The 19,205-nt window shown below is 39.5% G+C and overlaps 2 protein-coding genes across 2 annotated transcripts; both read left to right on the forward strand.

Moving 5' to 3' along the window:
- Positions 1-4,172: 4,172 nt before the first annotated feature.
- On the forward strand, positions 4,173-5,102 carry LOC115281930 (olfactory receptor 1A1). Its single transcript, XM_029927649.1, has one exon. The coding sequence runs from the start codon at positions 4,173-4,175 to the stop codon at positions 5,100-5,102; it is 930 nt and encodes a 309-aa protein (XP_029783509.1).
- A 12,071-nt stretch (positions 5,103-17,173) lies between these two features.
- Positions 17,174-18,229, forward strand: LOC115281927 (olfactory receptor 1G1). The gene has a single exon (XM_029927646.1). The coding sequence runs from the start codon at positions 17,174-17,176 to the stop codon at positions 18,227-18,229; it is 1,056 nt and encodes a 351-aa protein (XP_029783506.1).
- Positions 18,230-19,205: the final 976 nt, after the last annotated feature.

A 19,205-nucleotide genomic window follows, 5' to 3' on the forward strand; every position in this document is an offset into this window, starting at 1 on the left:
TGGATTTAAATAATTTTTAAAAATTAAATTAAAAGCCCGTAAGAATGATCTCCAATCAATAACCTAAACTTACAACTTAAGGAACTAGAAAAAGAACACACCAAAGCCCAAGACAAGCAGAAGAAAGGAAATATAAAGATTAGAGTACAAAAAATGAAACAGAGAATTGAAAAACAATAAGGAAAATCATAAACAAAAGTTAATTCTTCAAAACCATCAACAAAATTGACAAAAAATTAGCTGGACAGACTAAAGATAAAAGAAAGAAGACTTAAATGACTAAAATCAGAAATGAAAGTGGGGGGACCAATTTTAAGAAGTTAAAAAAGGATAATAAGAGCATTATTAATGCACGAATTCCTAGAAATGCACAACCTACCAAAATGAAATCATGAAGAAACAAACAATCTGAATAGACCTATAACTAAGAAGGACATTAAATCAGTAATGAAAAACTTCCCAAAGGACCTACGGGCTGCACTGGTGAATTTTAACAAACATTTAAAGGGAACTAATACCAATCCTTCTCAAACTTTTCCAAATGTTGAAGAGGCGAGGACACTTCCTAACTCATTCTGTGAGGATAACAAACATATCAAAGACACTGCAAGAAAAGAAAACTGCATACCAATATCCTTATGAACACTGATGTAAAACTCGTCAACAAACAGTAGCAAACAGCATATTAAAAGGTTTAGACACCATAACCATGAGGGGCACTTGGGTGGCTCAGTCAGTTAAGCTTCAGACTTTGGCTCAGGTCATGATCTCAAGGTTTGTGGGTTCAAGCCCCATGTCAGACTCTGTCCTGACAGCTCGGAGCCTGGAGTCTTCATATTCTGTGTCTCCCTCTCTCTCTGCTCCTCCTCTGCTCATGCTCTGTCTCTCTCTCTCAAAAATAAATAAACATTAAAAAAATAGACACAATGACCAAATGGAATATACTCCTAAATTGCAAGGACTATTCAACATAGAAAAATTGAGCTCCCTCTCTTCCACACCTCCAGGCCCTGATAAACCATCCTCTACTCTCTGTTACTATGACTGTGACTTTTCTAAAATACACATAGAAGTGAGTTCATTCACTGTCTCTGTGTCTGGCTAATTTCACTGAGATCTCCTGGTTCACTATTATTACTGCAAATGGCAGAATTTGCTTCTTTCTCATGACAGTAATATTCCATTAAAGATTATATATATGTAATTATATATGTTGATTGCATATATAATTATATATTAATTATATATATACATATATGTATAATGTTAGAGAGAGACAGAGAGAGAATATAGTATCTTCTTTATCCCTTCATTTCTTGGTGGACACTTAGGTTGTTTCCCTATCTCACATCTCATATCTCCATATAACTATTGTGAATAATGTTGCCATAAAAATGAGACTGAAGGTATCTTTTCAATACCATGTTTCATTTCCTTGGGATATAGACCCAGAAGTGAAATTGCTGGATTGCAGAGTAGTTCTATTTTTAATTTCTTGTGGAATCTCCATACTGTTTTCTTTAGAGGCTGCACCAATTTACATTCTCACAAAAGTTTCCATTTCTCTACATTATTACCTCGTATCTTCTTGATAATAGCCATTCTAACAGGTGTGAGGTGATATCTCATTGTGGTTTCGATTTGCATTTCCCTGGTGATTAATGACATTGATCATCTTTTCCTGAACCTTTTGGTCATTTGGATGTCTTCTTGGAAAATGTCTATTCAGTTGTGCTGCCTATTCTTTCATTAAATTTTGTTTATATGTGTTTGTTTCATGAGTCCCTTTTTTTTAAGTAGTTTATTGTCAAATTAGTTTCCATACAACACCCAGTGCTCTTCCCCACAAGTGCCCTCCTCCATCACCTCCACCTCTTTTCTCCCCTCCCCCTTCAGCCCTCAGTTCATTTTCAGTATTCAATAGTCTCTCAAGTTTTGTGTCCCTCTCTCTCCCCAACTCTCTTTCCCTCTTCCCCTCCCCCTGGTCCTCCATTAGGTTTCTCCTGTTCTCCTGTTAGTCCTATGAGTGCAAACATATGGTATCTGTCTTTCTCTGCCTGACTTATTTCACTTAGCATGACACCCTCGAGGTTCATGAGTTCTTTAAATATTTTGGTTATGTACCCCTTACCAAAGATATGGTTTGCAAATATATTCTCCCTTTTAATAGGTTATTGTTTCATTTTGTTGATTATTTCTTTTGCTCAATTGTACCACAGTCTTTGCAGCACCCAACGGATGTTCCAATTGGTGCCAAAGTAGAGGACAGGGGCTCATATGCCAACAGAATGTCTAGAAGAGGTCAGCTCAGCGCTTGGACCCTGGAGACACACTCTAAGAAATCCTCTTGCTCACGCTTCCTTCTAGAAAAAAACTCTGGGAAAGATTACTCTTGAGAACCACTGTCTCCTCAGGGCACAGCTGTAGGAGTGTGTAATGAGTCTCAACAATTACTCTGACTCTGGCCAGGATGAAGACCTGTGGGAGTCACATTTCAAGAGATGTTATAACCTGGTAAATAATACTGAATTTTCTCTATTCTATGACAACCTTGCTTCCTGAGGAGGAAGCTAGGGTTCCTGTCTTCATGCTCCATCTAGAACAGTCATCCCTTCTGCTGTATCATTTGGAAACGCAAGGCTCTTCTTTCCAAACCATCCCAGGCCTAGCTCCTTCGCCTCAAGTATAGGGGACCAAAGACCCACTCTTCAGGCCTACTGCTGGCCCTTTCTGCAGCAGGCCTGCCCTCCCCCCCTCCCCCCAGGGAGGAATGTTAACAAGTGCTACAGCAGCTGGCTGTGAACTTCCCACTCGTGGAAGAGGAGTGAATGGCAGAGGACCAAAACCCTTATTGACAGCATCTGAACTGACTCCTCAGTAGGAGATGTTAATTTGTGGAAAAAGGTCTTTATGGCAGTGACAAATCAAGGATAGATAGCCAACAGCTGCACTACCTGCATGATCTCCTTTGACCTTCACAAAACCTCCAAAGGTAAGTAGAATAATTTTGTCACTTTATCAGATGGAAAATGGTGACTTGAATTGCCTAAAGTCACACAGGGATGTAGTAGCAAAATTAGGAATCAAACCTTGGCTCCAGAACTCAAGTGCTCAAGATCAGCATCAACTCTGGCTAACTGTTACTATGACTGTGACTTTCATAAAATACACATGGGAAGGAGATCATTCACTATTTGTCTCTGTGCCTGGCTTATTTCATATAATGAGAAGAGAGGTAGAGAGAGAAATAATATCTTCTTTATCCCTTTATTTCTTGGTGGACAGTTAGTTTCCATATCTCAGCTATTGTGAATAATGAGACTGAAGATATCTTTTCAATACCCTGTTTCATTTCCTTTGGACACACACCCAGAAGTGAGCAAAGAAATAATAAATGAAGGGAAGAGAACAGCTTTGTGATTATTGATAATAGAGAGGTTTTCAAAGAGATGTACCTTATAAAAGGAGGTGGTGGAATTCTTCTCTGAAAATGAGATGCATGGGGAGGAAATTCACTAGGCTTGTCTTTGCTTGGACATAAACCCAGTGATCCTGGTGATTTACAATAATCCAAAGTCAGCATAGACACCTGTTACTTGCTGGGCTCTAGGATCACTATTAGTTTGGCCAGTGGAACAACTTATAATTTCATGACTGGCCCTTGTAATAACACAACCTTTGTACTGGAGTATTTTATCAAGATTTCTAAATGCTGTCAATTCCTTGTAGTGTGCAATTTTTAAAATGTGTTATTTTGGGCTTTTCTATCCATTGTAAAGTCCCTGAGGCAAAGACTTTGTCTTCCATGTTGAATAAGTGGATTAAAAATTGTATTTCGCACATATTTGTGCTTTTTCCATAAGTCTAGCAAAATATCCAGCACATACAATGTAAAAGGCACCTGTGAATTGATTGAATCCTAGGTGTTTGAGTGATGGTTCTGGGATGGGGGAGGATGGCCACTTTTGATTCACAGATTGCTCATTTCTTAGACATGAGTGTTGACAGCTAATTGTTGATCAGTTTTACTGATCAACAAGGATATTTCCTCAAAATGTTGGCTATTTCTAGACTTCGTAAACACATGAAAGAGATTGCAGGTCATTTGAAGCAAAACTGGTGGGTAAGGAAGATCATTACAAAAACTTCTCTTCTTTCTTAACAAAGGAGCCATGAAAGAAGATAACCAATCTTCTACCCTGGACTTCATTCTTCTGGGAGTTTCTGGTCAGCAGGAACAGGAAGACTTCTTCTTCATCCTCTTCCTGTTCATTTACCCCATCACATTGACTGGAAACCTGCTCATCATCTTGGCCATCCGCGCTGACATTCGCCTGCACAACCCCATGTATTTTTTCCTTGCCAACCTCTCCTTTGTTGACATCTTATTCTCCTCTGTAACCATCCCCAAGATGTTATCCAACCATCTTTTGCACAGCAAAGCCATCTCCTTTGGGGGATGTCTAGCACAGATGTATTTCATGATTGCCTTGGGTAATACAGATAGCTATATCTTGGCTGCAATGGCATATGATCGCGCCGTGGCCATCAGCCGCCCACTTCATTACACAACGATTATGAGCTCACGGACTTGTATCCTTCTAGTTGTTGGGTCTTGGGTGGTTGGAAACACCAATGCCCTCCCCCACACTCTGCTCACATCCAGTCTGTCCTTCTGTGGCAACAAGGAAGTAGCCAACTTCTACTGTGACATTACCCCTTTGCTTAAGCTGTCCTGTTCTGACATCCGTTTTAATGTGAAGATGATGTACCTAGGGGTTGGTGTATTCTCTATGCCACTACTCTGCATCATCGTCTCCTACATCCGGGTCTTTTCCACAGTCTTATGGGTTCCATCCACCAAGGGTGTGCTCAAAGCCTTCTCCACCTGTGGCTCCCACCTCACAGTTGTTTCTCTGTATTATGGGACAGTCATGGGCATGTATTTCCGCCCTCTGACTAGTTACAGCCTAAAGGATGCAATCATAACTGTTATGTATATGGCAGTGACCCCAATGTTAAATCCTTTCATTTATAGTCTGAGAAACAGAGACATGAAAGCTGCCCTGAGGATACTATTCAGCAAGAGAAACTCCTCATAACCAATATGAGGTCATATTGAAGCATGCAGTCACCAATTAGGATGCAGTTGGAAGTCCAGCCCTTAATGTTCATCCCTTCCAAGAAGCTACCATTAATCTTTCCAGTTACAAAGTCCCCTTCTGTGAAATCTAGTAACAGCTTATGAGACATCTTATTGAAATCATCACTGTGAACACATTATTGTCCTTTTGCCAGCACAGAAATATTGGGTTCATATCCCAGATAAGCTACTGATCATCAGAGTAAAGTTGAAAAGGTCTGAAGCTATGCTTCTATATCAACATATGCGGAATAATAATACCTGTCCCACCACAATCACAGGGCATGAGGATTGCAAAAGTCCATGACTTGAAGGCTAATTATCACTATTCAAATGTCAATTTTTCTTGGATAAATGTCATTCACCCCTACTATGCTCACAAGCCTCTGAAGACAAGAACTATCTTAAAATATCACTGTACCTCTCCAAGTCTTGTTCATATAAAGCATATCCAATGTTTCTTGGTGGAAAATGAGATGAGCAAATGAAAATATCAGTCTCTGAACTGTAATCAGATGTCAGACATAATCAAACTAGGTATTATTTACCCACCCAGGAAAATCTTTAAAGGAAATAACATGGCAGATATTTTTGTTCTTTTTGTATTGTTGATTAAACAAGACCGTTTCTAAACAGCATGATTCTCCCTAAACTCTTACCGAAATGATACTCATTGATAGAGTTATTGATAGAGTTATTAATTTTAAGGTAACAAATATTCTAACTTAATTACATCATGAAATAAAGTTACTGTGACAACAAATTGGAGTGCCAAATAAATTAGGAAAAAAGAGCAGTATTGAAAATGATGTGACCTTGTTTCTCCTGTATGGTCCAGTGAAGATAAGGCTTTGATTCTGGATAATCGGCCATGATATGTAGGTGACATTTCTCAAACTGAAATAGTTAATCCAACAGGTCCCACATAATCAATGAGGAATTTCCCTACCTATGATTTGATTCTGTTCATGATGAAATCATAAAACTTTTTCAAAATATTAATAATGTATTAATGATTGTCCTTAAGTACTTATTTCCAAACAGGATAACATTGTGAAGAGGTGAAATGAGTGTATCTTAGAACAGTGTGCAAGTTGTTTTATTGTCTACTGTTTTCAACTGCCAGTAAAAATATAAAATTATTGTTTTCTATAGATAATTCACATTGTCAGTTATTTGTTCATGTTGGAAGAATTTAGATGTTGAAAGATGATGTTATTCACGGTTTAATGCTCTCTGGGTCTCTAAAACACCATGGATAAAAATTATCCCAATTATCTTCTTTTCAATCAAAAAGAATTTGATTAAAAATGCTTAGGAATCTGTGTGAACGGCTGACCAAATCACAGAGGAAATGGAAGTATTTTATGTAGGAAATTTCAAGGTTGGCCAATGAAAATATTATACAAATTTATTGCTTGTTTCTACCCATGAGAATGTGAAGATTTGAGATCTGTTTTGTTCACTGTTGCATATTCAGAACTTAGATAATGCTGGCATATAGTAATTACTTAATAAATTGAAATGAATAACTGAATCTTGCAATATTATTTTTAAACAATGAATACAACGAGGTTAATTTTGTTGTTATGGGTAACCTCAAATAGCATGAGATGTTTCAAATATTTCCCCTAGTGAAATATTAAATACCAAAGAGGTGAGTATAAAAGAAGGCCTGAAAATGTAGGCTCTTAGGAGAACTCCATACCATTTAGCTGCTCTATATCAGTCTCATGCTATTTCTCTGTTTAATTTGGACAAGAGAAGTTAACCTCCTCTACTGTATTCTGCAGTAATCATAAGAATCTATGTATATGATTATAATACAAATAAAAATCACTGCACTTGTATGTCAATTTATTGTCTCAGGCATTTCCCTTTGATTCTGTCAAACATGTTGACCTGGAATAATTTTAACACTATAATTTAAATTTCCTCATGTACCAATGTCCACATACTGACTAAGTCTGGAAAAGACTACTGTCTATGGTTGGTATATGTTTGGGTCAGTTCAGGCCAACTCAGTAAACACATATCACATCTAGTGTCTTTAAACCAAGAATATCTAATACAGGGAAGTAGATAGACAGGTGTGTCCTAAAAAAGACTACAGGAGAAAGAGATGGATGTGAAGGTAGCCTAGAGATTATTACAAGAATAAACCACTTCCCCTAGGTACAAAAGGGAAAGGTCACGTTATCAGAAAGTAGCAGCTCAGAAGAGGGATGACCACATGTCTGAGGGATGACCTCAGATGCTCATATCTCTGACAGGAGCTACCAAACAGCTACCACTTGGTCTTCACCTGCTGAGGTGACCCAAACCTTCATTCCTGAGGGGCTTCAGTCCCTCAGTCTACAATGGTACTGCCATGATTATTATATTTATTATTATTAGGATCCTGTAATTCCTATTACTCTCTATTATTGGACATGGAAATACAAAAGTTACCTCAGATATAGTTCTAGATATAGTCCCCCTTGTCCCCTGTTGTATGAAGGTAACAAAAAGTCTTAGTAATTGGGTCAGTCTCTCCAGCAAGTAGAGAAACGAATGGTCCACAGAGACATTACTGAATCTGGGCAACATAATAGTAAAATTCAAAAATGTAAATCCCAGGGTACCTGGGTGGCTCAGTCAGCTGAGTGACTAACTTTTGATTTCGGCTCAGGTTATGATCCCAGAGCCATGGCATCAAGCCCCACGTTGGGCTCTGTGCTGAATATGGAGCCTGCTTAAGATTCTCTCTTTCTTCCTCTCCTGCCCCTCTCCCATTCTCCCTTTCTCAAAAAAAAAAAAAAAAAGAAAGACAAAGATGAGCCTAGGATTCAGTATGAGAGGAAATTCAAAAGGGGAGAGTCAGGAGAATGCAACTGGAGATTCCATGTCTAAACATGAGTTATTACTAAAGATCTAACTATCAGGTTGTAGGGTGAGTCTAGGAGTGTTTGTGGTACTGTGTAGACAGATATATAGATGATAGATAGATAGATAGATAGATAGATAGATAGATAGATAGATAGATAGATAGATAGGGATAATAAAGGCTCTGCATGTAGCAATGATGAGAGTTTGTGTGGAACTAAGATTGGATAGACAGAGATAGACAGAGAGCTGTTGGGGAACAGAGAGGATTGGGGAAACCAGGAGTTTAATTAGACAGCTCAGAGAAATCTACAGAAACAGTGAAGATATAGAAGAGGATCTACAGGTGACCACTGAACAAACATGGGTTTAAACTGCACAGGTTCACTTATACACAGATTTTTTTACAATACGGTACTGTCAATGTATTTTCTCTTCCTTAGGATTCCCTTAACAAACATTTTCTTTTCTCTAGCTTACTTTATTGTAAGAATACAGCATATAATACATATAATGTACAAAATGTATGTTAATAGATTATTTATCTTATTGGTAAGGCTTCCAGTCCAGTTAAGTTTTAGGGGAATCAAAAGCTATTCACAGATTTTTTTACTATATAGGGTGTTGATGCCCCTAACCTCAACAACCAAGTTGTTCGAGGGTCAACTGTAAATACAAAGGCAATGGAAATAGAAGCAATATTAGATTGTAATTATGAAAGTAGTAAGTAGTAAGATATCATCAAGGTTTTAATATTTCAATAAAAAGTCAATGATAATGTTTAATGAAAATTGTTAACAAGAGAGTCATTTAAGAAAAATTTGTTCCACTTAAACATGTTTTCAAGGGTTCTCCTGGGACACTTTCATGGAGGTATTCAATTAAATAGTAGAATGAAAGATATGAAACTTTGGAGTAAAATTAGTACCACATAGACCACAGTAAATGATAAGTAAAGTTATCAAAATAGATTGAATATTCTAAGAGTATAAGAGCCCAGCCTGAAAGTCTTGTAGAATGACTAAATTTCAAGTTAGGAGCCATGATGCAGAATGAGGATTATAGTGGGTGAAGAAAGACACATGTACAATCTAGAATTGATGTCAACCTACCTATCTGTCTCCTTTGTGTAAACACCTAAAGCACATAGCAGTGTATTGTCACAGTAATTTTGAGTGGGCGCTCAACTGAATAAAAATGAAACAGTAACCAACACAAGAAAGAAAAATAATGAGTGCTGCAAAAGAAATTTGAAATATGCCATGCAGGTTTAGAGAAAGTAAGTAATGTCATTAAATATCAAATATAAATATGTAAACAGTTGTCCATATTTACTGTAGTAGATATATTATTGTGTCTTTAATTTTCAAAATAGCCCTGTGCCATGAAAGAAAATAGCCCTTCTTTGCAGAAGCTGTATCTCCAAAAGGTGAAGTGATTTATTCAATGTCTTTCAATTAGTAAGACGCAGGTCTAGTAAGATGGGATTTGAGCCCAGTTTCCTCATGACAAATGCTCTTCCCTCAGCTCCACAGCTGACCCACTTAGGAGATATACAATTCTGAGGCATGTCTAAGTATGTCAGGATGTGTGCACTAGCAGGAGCCATGGCTAGAGCTTTGACAAGCAGAGAGCACTCTCCACTCTTGGGAGAGCATGAGCTATAGTGCAGAGATGGGAAACATGGGCTCATAGAAGTTACCAAACTTGAAACAAAAGAGAGAAATGATCCTTCACTGTTGCTTTTTTTTTTTTTTTAATTTTAGAGGCAATGTGAGCAGGGGAGAAGGGAAGAGGTGCAAAGGGAGACAGAAAGAAGAATCTTAAGCAGGCTCCATGCTCACCATGAAGCCCAGCATAGGGCTCAATCCCACAACCTTGGAACCAAGACCTGAGTCAAAATCGAGAGTCGAACACTCAACCAATTGAACCACCCAGGCGCCCCTGGTCCTTCACTGTTTCTATCTATCCTCACCACTTTCAATCAGTCAATGCAAATTTATCTAGTGAAGGCTGAAGATACCAAAGAACTCCACAAGTAGCACATGACAGTGTTTAAAAAGGGGTGTGGGGCCAAATGATATCACTTAGAGTTCCCAAAATGATGCCTAACACATAATCTAACTGCAGTTTCAACCTTCCGCAGAAATGTAGTCTTCATTGGTCAGTCAGAAATGTTTCAGTGAGCACCAATGAGGCTGCCACGTGGGCCCTAGCCATCCCCCAAAGAAAAATGAGGTCATCTGCATGATAAGACCCCTTGCTTTCCCGCCTAGCAAACAGCCCTGCATCAAATAATCCTTTTCTTTTGCTAATAACTTTCTTGCCCCATTCTCCTTCTGTAAAAACCTTCCATTTTGTACAATTCCTAGGAGTACCTCTCTACTTGCTAGATGGAGTCCTGCCTTATTCATTAATCATTTAATAAAACCAATGATATTTTCAAATTTACTTGGTTGAATTTCATTATCTAACACTAGTGACATAAATCACAACTGTCATACTCCATTCCTCTTCTGGTTTTCCAGGAAGTCATGGGAAAGTTTAAAATATGTGGCATTGGCTATGGGTTTAGGAAAAATCAAAGCAGGTAAGGCATTTCTCCTCTAAAATTACTCCTCCTCTATTCCTAAGAAAGGAATAGTGAGACCGGTGTGTCCTCTAAGGACAGTTGCTCTTTGTCTAGAGTTAATGAGGAGCACTGGGGCTGTAATCTCTGACGGTTGCAGCAAACCTTGAAAGATCTCCATTGTGTTGCTGGTGAATAAAATGCTAGGAGCATGTCAGACCACAGAGGTGAATGGCAGGCCGGTAATGCCTTAGCCTCTCCCAGATCAGCTTACGGCAAGGGCACAACACTGGATTCTTAATCCTTTTGGGTTTGGGGTACTTTGCAGAAGTAATTGTGTTCGATTTAATGGGTCTTTAGATTGATCCAACCTCCAGTTAAGAAAAGCAAAACCGTAATTCCAAGGATGCTGATAAAGTTACTAGAACACATTTCTCCTGGGCCCTATGAACTAGCAAAAGGGCAGACATTAGCAGCAAATTCTGAAATAAATAGGAAAGGGATGCTGTGTGGTGGTTATTAGGCTCTCAGCGGTGTTCTGCAAATGCAGCCTCCCAGGGTGACATATGTTGGCACGGTCACAGTCATCCTGGAAATCTTGCCCCTTTTCTCAGAATAGACAAAAATTAAAAGTTCTATAATATTGTGAGACAAAAAAGAGAAATTTGAGCAGATGCAGTGATGGCCAGAATCGTTCAACACATCCAGAGCATGAAGCAAATTCCCTTTTGGTGCCGCGAACAAATGTTCTTGCTTCCTTCCGACCATCCACGGTGGGAAAGAGGTCTACAAACCAGACGAAAGCCTGCTAGTAACACCCACAGGGATTGTCGAGAACAACCAGGTAAGGCCTAAGAGACTCCATTCTGCTGCTTTTCTCCCCCTTTCTCTGAGGCCCATCCCACACTGTCGTCAGCTGGTTGCGCGTCTCGCACCAACAGTCCTGTGACAACAGTGACGAAACTGCTTGAGAGGCAGAGATCCAGGTCCTTAGACTCTTACAGACAGTGAGAGGCACTGTGCTATAAGCAGAACAGAGCACAGACACTAGCAGGGACTTGTCTCCAAATAATTCCATGATGATCCCTTGCACTCAACCTCTAGCCTCTGCAGGAGACACAAACACACACACCCACGCAGATGCACAAACACACAAACATACACATTCATGCCCACACATCACATTAAAGCATTAAAAGGATGTGGCTCCAACCAAACACGTTTCTCTGCTATTTACAGAATCTCCAGCAAAGAGAGGCTGCATCATATTGTATTATCTTTCCTTTTAGACATTTTATGAGCCAGCGGCTTGGTTTTGGAGAACAGTAACCTCAATTAATTTTTCAGTAAGTAGTACATTCACATGGTTCACACTTAGAAATGAGCTAAAAAGTACACATGAACATCTTTCTTGCCCTCCTGTGTCTCATCCACCCAATTCCTATACCTCTAACAAGTAATCACTGCTATTGGTTTCCTGCTATTCTTCTGGATATTTTTAAGAAACACACTAGCCAACAAAATATAGATTATTCTGGGAAGTAGGATTAAATTGTTATATTTAGGATGAACATGGGAATAGGAGTTGGACATCATGGGAGTGGGATCAGGGGTTTCTGATCCCCAACCACCATCTTATTCCATTTCTAACCTTGTAACGTTTACTTCTTTCCACCCTGGATGTTCCTTTCCTCACCTGTGGGGAACACAGATTCTCTAACTTTCATTTCTATTTTCAAGTATGAACTTGTGTCCAGAGGACTTCCAAGTTAAGGTCAAGTTATAATCAATCAATTACAGAAAATGTATATGTTAGCTGAGATGAGCTAACATGAGAACAAATTTGTTTCGAGTCGCAGGAGTTATATTTTATAACAAGTCTGGTGAAATGCCCACTGGCCCCAGGTGAAAAGGAAAGACTATCCTCTGAATGCGTTTTATGTTTGGATGAAGTACTGGATCTTATACAGCAAGAGATCGCCTCAAAGTTGGGGGTAAAATGCAGCAAACATGGAAAGAAAGGAGGAAGCCCAGTCTGTGATCTGTGACTTACGGAGCCAAGAGGAAAGCTGGTGGGGGAGTTAGGGCCAAGGTCTGTCTCTGCTGAGGCAGAAACCATCAGGAGACAAGACTGACAGAGTGGAGATTCTGAGGCCCTTTCTATATGCCGTACGCCAGTGAGCGACCTCTGTCCTGAGTGAAGGAGAGGGGAGGGTCAGCTCCAAGCAGCGGAAAAAGTAACAGCTATGGGGGCCAGGGAACCCCAGAAGTGGCTGTGGTTAGAGGGGGCATAGGCAGAGGACAGCGAATGCAGCTATGCGCAAATACGCACGGAGCCCCACTCCCCCCACTACACGGAGACCTCTGTCTAAGGGTGTGGAGAATAAAGCATCCAGTGATCATAGGCCCTGAGTGGTGTGGGAACTCTTGGGAGAGAGCGGAGGAAACACCATGATCAGGATCAGGTATTGGCCAATGGTACACAAGCAGACGACCTTGCAGATGTCACCTGGGAGCAAACCGTGGTGACTGAAGACCATGAGTGGGGCGGAGGAAGCACGGGTCTTGGAATGAAACATTGAGGCTAGACCCAGACTCTGCCCTTGCTGGAGGGGACCTAAGGGCTAGTGGTTATTAATTCATTTTTCTTGGAGAAGGGGGTTGTCTTTTACCAGTTTATTAAAATTAATGACTGTGCTTTTAAGAATATACTTTCTATAATATATGTAGAAAATAGCTCCCCACTTTTTTGCTTTCCTTTTTACTCTGTGTGCGATTTTTTCCTTTAAAAATTTTTTTTAATGTTTATTTATTCTTGAGAGACAGAGACAGAGCATGAGTAGGGGAGGGGCAGAGAGAGAGGGAGACACCGAATATGGAGCAGGCTCCAGGCTCCGAGCTGTCAGCACAGAGCCCCAACACGGGGCTCAAATTCATGAACCGTGCGATCATGACCTGAGCCAAAGTTGGATGCCCAGCCGACTGAGTCAGCCAGGCACCTCATCGATTTTTTTCTTTAATATGAGAATTTTTAATTTAATTTGATTAAACCAATTTTCTTTTCCTTTATTTTTGCCTCCATTGCTTTTTACTTAGGCCACCCTTGCCCCAAGGTCAAATAACTATTGGGCTGCATTTTCTTCTTGTTCCCTTATAGTTGTATTTATATAAAATGCTTTAACCACCTGAAATCTTTTTGGTAAATCCTGTGAGGTGTGAATCTAAACTCACTGCCCCCATAGAGTCAACAAGCCTGTCCCCAGTACCATCTGTTCAATCTCCTTTTCCTTTCTTACCAACTGGCACTGCCACCATTAGCAGACCAAAATCTGATCTTTACGCTGCTGTTTCTGGGCTCTCTGTTTTTTTTTCCCTTTGATGGATATTTGTAATGATGAGGGAGGGCAGCTATCAACATGCCCTGCAGGGTCTGCATAAAAGAGAAAGTGTGATGAGAAATATACATGGTCAGGGAGAGGATAAGACACAAACGCCACTACTGGCAGGTGCACAGTTATTCTGGTGGGTGAAGCTATGGCTGACCAATGCATAGGACATGCTCAGCTTCAGAGAGAAAATGAAGCATGGTAGAAAACTGATTCTGTGATTTAATTCCTCTGATAAAACAGTGTTCCATTCCCAGAATTTTACCTAGAAAGAGTGCATTTGCTTTGTTGGACATTTTTATGTTTCTGTTACAATGTTTCCTACATATTCCTATGGCCAGGACTTTAGTAACTCAAAGCTATGTGTAAAACTTGTAATAAAATTGTGCAGGCTGTTCCCTCTGCCTGATATTATGTCTCGCCAATCTCCCTTTCAATTCTTTCTATTCTTTGAGATTTATTGATGCACATGATAGATACTTACTGAGTACCTATCTCATATCAGGCTCAGGGCTAATGCTACATTTCCAAGATGAACAAGATAGACATTTTCTTGGGCTACCCTCAAAGATACAATGGAATGGAGAACACAGAAAGTAAGTAGTTGATCACAATCCAGAGTAACACACGCTGTGGTCAGGGAAGCACAAGGCCAGAAGGGGCGTGACTCTGAGTTTGTTGTAAAGAGGATAAGTCAGGGAAGTCTTCCTCAAAGACTAGTGAATGGATAAAGATGTGGTGTGTGTGTGTGTGTGTGTGTGTGTGTGTGTGTGATGGAATATTACTCAGCAATCAAAAAGAATGAAATCTTGTCATTTCCAACAATGTAGATGAAGCTAGAGTATATTACATTAAACGAAATAAGTCTGAGAAAGACAATATCATAAGATTTCACACATATGTGGAAATTAAGAAACAAAACAGATGATCATATGGGAAGGGAAAAAAAGAGAGAGGGGGGAAGCAACCCATGAGGGACTCTCAACTATAGAGAACAAACAGAGATGATGGAAGGAGGTGGGTGCGGAGTGGGCTAAATGGGTAATGGGTATTAAGGAGGGCATTTGTGATGTATATATAAGTGATAAATCACTAAATTATATTCTGAAACCAATTTTACCATATATATTAATTAGAATTTAAGTTAAAGCTTGAAAAAAAATGACATCTAAGCTGAAACATGAGGTAAGACTATTCCGGCACAAGAAAATAATATGGGCAAAAGCCCAAAAGTGACAAAAGTATCAGATCTTCTAAATAATTGTAAGTATAAGTGGGGCATAGGATGTAGAATGGGGAGGGAGGTCCATGAACCAATGGAGACATCTATAATAAATACCAGTATTTCTAGGGTCTTCAGGCCATATGAAGAAGAGTGGAGTTTATCCTGAAGGTAATGAGAAACCCCTGAAGGATTTTTCAGGTAGAGAGACAAAATAAGATATGGTTTGTAGAAAGTTCATTCTCTCTCCGGAGTGGAACCAGACAGCAGGTGAGTATGCCTATAGGCAAGAAGAATGACTGCCCATATTTAAGTGATAAATGAATGTCCTGAATGAAGGGGTGGCTGCTGTGACTGAAGGCAGTGGGTAAATAAAGAGAAATAGGCAAATTTTAGTTATCATGAAAATATAAAATCACCAGGATTTGGTAGTGTTTGGATGCATACGAGGAGGAAGAAAAATGGGTCTATAATGACACCCAGACCAACCGGTGGTGATAGTGATTTCAGCATTAGATATGCTTTTCACCAATTTCAAACTCTTTTTTTCTAATAGTCATGCTTTTCAAAATATTGGGGAAATATGCTAAAGATTCACTTGACCTATGAAATACTTGGATGGATTAATGTCATAATGTCTGCATGAGTACGACAAAGGTTTTGTGAAGAAACAACTCCAACTTAGCTTCAAACTATATGTATCGGTATACACTTACAGTATTGTTGGTCAAATCATATATTTAAATGAATGGTTTTAAGATGCAGTTGTAACGCATGATTCATCCTGCTGCATGCAAACACTTCATGACATATGATTTGTGTTGTGTGAATGTGTGTGTATGCATGTTATACTTTGGTTGCTCTTTGAATCCAGCAAGCTAAAGAAAAAAGATAAATCTCTCAATCACTCAAATAAGAGCTGGTCACATGTCCACACCTAGATGTCAGTTTGGCTAGGAAAGTAGTCTTAGCTAGGAAGTCACTTTCCAGAACAACTTCATATTAAGGATTAAAGGGACATAGGAATTTTGTTAGTACAATAGCTATTTTGCCACAGCCCATGTTCAGTCTCTTCTTGCTTGCAGTGTGCTGGTAATTGCAATTTCAGAACGTTTTTAGATAGTTATATCATTAGTTCCAGACTTGATTTGACTCCTCCATACCATTGAACACCTAGTAATTTTTCATGAACTCAACAAATTTATTGATCATTTATTATGGGTCACCAAGCATGTATTAGGCCAAGTATATAAAGGTGAACAGTATTTGCATCATGATGTCCAAGAACTTACAACCTAGCAAGGGGGGTGGCAAACTTGCTATGAATGACCAGGCTGTAGCTATTGTAGGTTTTGTGGGGTCACTTATGGACTTTGTTGCATCTTCTTTTTTGTTTTAAGGCTTGTGGGTTTTGTGGGGGTTTTTTTTTACCACCTTTAAAAATGTAAAATACATTCTTAGTTTGGGGTCCATGCCAAAAAAATGTATGAGGAGGATTTGGCTCTGCTTTTCTAGTTTGCCAACTCCTGGTCTAGTTAACACAGTTAGAGAAAGGCAAGACAACAAAATGCAAAGAAATTTGGAGACAATGATTGGCTAAATGCTCCTCACTGCTTAAGAATAAGCAAAGACAATTTGACAATAAAATATTATGGAAAAAAAATAATATATGTACTAAAAAAAAAGAATAAGCAAAGACAGGCTTTTGTTTATATTTGGTAAGTTTTTTAAATAGTTCATTATGGAGGTCAAAGTTTTATATCATTAATTTTAAAAAATATGTCACTTAAAATAATAAAAAAAAAATGAAAGTGTATGTATTGGATCCATGCTTATATAATAAAACATTTTTAAAAAGAACCTCTTGCCCTGTTGCAAACAAATTTTTGGTATCCCATGGCAGAGAGCACAGGCATTTGACAATATTCACTTGAACCTATGAAACTGCCATTTTTGTGGGTCCTACACAGTTAAATATTGGATATCTCATGATTCCACCTCACACTAGAAGGTCAACATTGGAATACTGCATAATTTTCAGAATTCACAAACCAAGGCTTACCAATTTCATTCCATTAACCCAACTTTCTGCTTACAGACAAATGAGGTGGGAAAATCTGACCAGCGTCTCGGAATTTTTCCTCCTGGGGCTTTCCGAGCAGCCAGAGCAGCAGGAAGTCCTCTTTGGGCTGTTTCTGTTCACGTACCTGGTCACAGTGGGAGGCAACCTCCTCATCATTCTGGCCATCATTGCTGACGCTCACCTCCACACGCCCATGTACTTCTTCCTGGCCAACCTCTCTCTTGCTGATGCCTGCTTTGTGTCCACCACAGTCCCCAAGATGCTGGCAAACATATGGATCCAGAATCAGGCCATCTCGTATGCAGGGTGTCTATCGCAACTGTATTTTTTCATGCTGTTTGTGATGCTGGAGGCATTCCTCTTGGCTGTCATGGCCTATGACCGCTATGTGGCCATATGCTACCCACTCCATTACATCATGGTCATGAGCCCTGGGCTCTGTGTCCTCCTAGTTTCTGCATCCTGGATTATGAATGCCCTCCACTCCCTCCTACACACACTGTTGATGAATAGTCTGTCCTTCTGTGCAGAACGCAAGATCCCACACTTCTTCTGTGACATCAACCCGCTTCTGAGTCTGTCCTGCACAGATCCCTTCATTAATGAGTTGGTGATTTTCACTGTCGGGGGCCTTGCAGGACTGGTTTGTGTGCTTTGCCTGATTATCTCTTATACACATATTTTCTCGACAATCCTGAAGATCCCATCAATTCAGGGGAAGCAGAAAGCCTTTTCCACCTGCAGCTCTCATCTTTCTGTGGCTTCTCTATTCTTTGGGACTTCCTTCTGTGTTTATTTCAGTCCCCCCTCAACCCGCTCAGCAGAGAAGGGCACAGTTGCATCAGTGATGTACACAGTAGTAACCCCAGTACTGAATCCCTTTATCTATAGTTTGAGGAACAGAGACATCAAGTCTTCCTTGAGAAAGCTAATTTGGGTTAGCAAAATCCATTCCCCTTAGCAGTAGTGACTTCACCTCCAACATGGGGATCTCCACTTAACTGCACTCACCATAATTAAGCAGTAAAGAATGAGAGAAAATGGAGACCTCACTTTCAGGACCTGTGATCTGAACTTGAAATCTTCATGCCCTAACCTACAGAACTTTCTCAGAACATACCCATCATCAGGCCAATATCATTAGCTTACTTTCTTACAATCATAATGCTCTAAAATCACAGCAATTCAGATTTATAATATAATAAAGGATGTACTTGAATACTTTTAAACAACATGAAATAATTCATGACCAAAATAAGGAAATATTGGTTGTGCTATTGTATGTGTCCAAGAATAAACTTCAGAGAAAGATAACTTTCCCCCACCACCACTGTGACCTTGGTGACTTAGATTCCTACCAATAGTCTTTTTGACACTGAGAATCCCCATATTTGTGAAGTCCTCATGCTGAGGTTATAGAAACTGGGACTGGAAAGGAGGGGTGTGATGGAGGTGGAGTCCTTATGTAGACCTACCATAACATTTTACTAGGCATCCAAGACCCCCATCCCTCTTAACATCTTAAATTACACGTAAAAATTTTATTTTATCTTTGGGGAGACTTTTTCTAAGTCAACTTCATCTTTGCAATACAAATGCTTAACATTTGGCATAATGCCTGGCACCATTAATATGTGCTAAGCCTCACTGGCATGCTTGCAATCATGAAGTTAGGGACCAGGAAAGAATGACTTTATGGATAGTTCATAGTCTCTGAATGATTGAAATCCCCTCCCCAAGATGTTCCTCAGGCCCCAGTCTCTCCCCATCCCATCTATTCTGCACACCACAATCAGATTAACCTTCATTGAATATGGCTACTGTCCTATTAGAAATCTCCAGTGGCCTTACACTGCCTGCAGAATAAAGTTCAAACTTACTTATTGTGGCATTCAGGACCATCTTCACCAGTTCATAACAAATATGGTTTGCAGCCC

The sequence above is a fragment of the Suricata suricatta genome, chromosome 17, assembly GCF_006229205.1.
Source record: "Suricata suricatta isolate VVHF042 chromosome 17, meerkat_22Aug2017_6uvM2_HiC, whole genome shotgun sequence".
Taxonomy (NCBI): Eukaryota; Metazoa; Chordata; class Mammalia; order Carnivora; family Herpestidae; genus Suricata; species Suricata suricatta.

Excerpts from the sequence above, each read along its gene's own strand:
- LOC115281927 (XM_029927646.1), top strand. The coding sequence starts at position 17,174 with ATGATTCCACCTCACACTAGAAGGTCAACATTGGAATACTGCATAATT.
- LOC115281930 (XM_029927649.1), top strand. The coding sequence starts at position 4,173 with ATGAAAGAAGATAACCAATCTTCTACCCTGGACTTCATTCTTCTGGGA.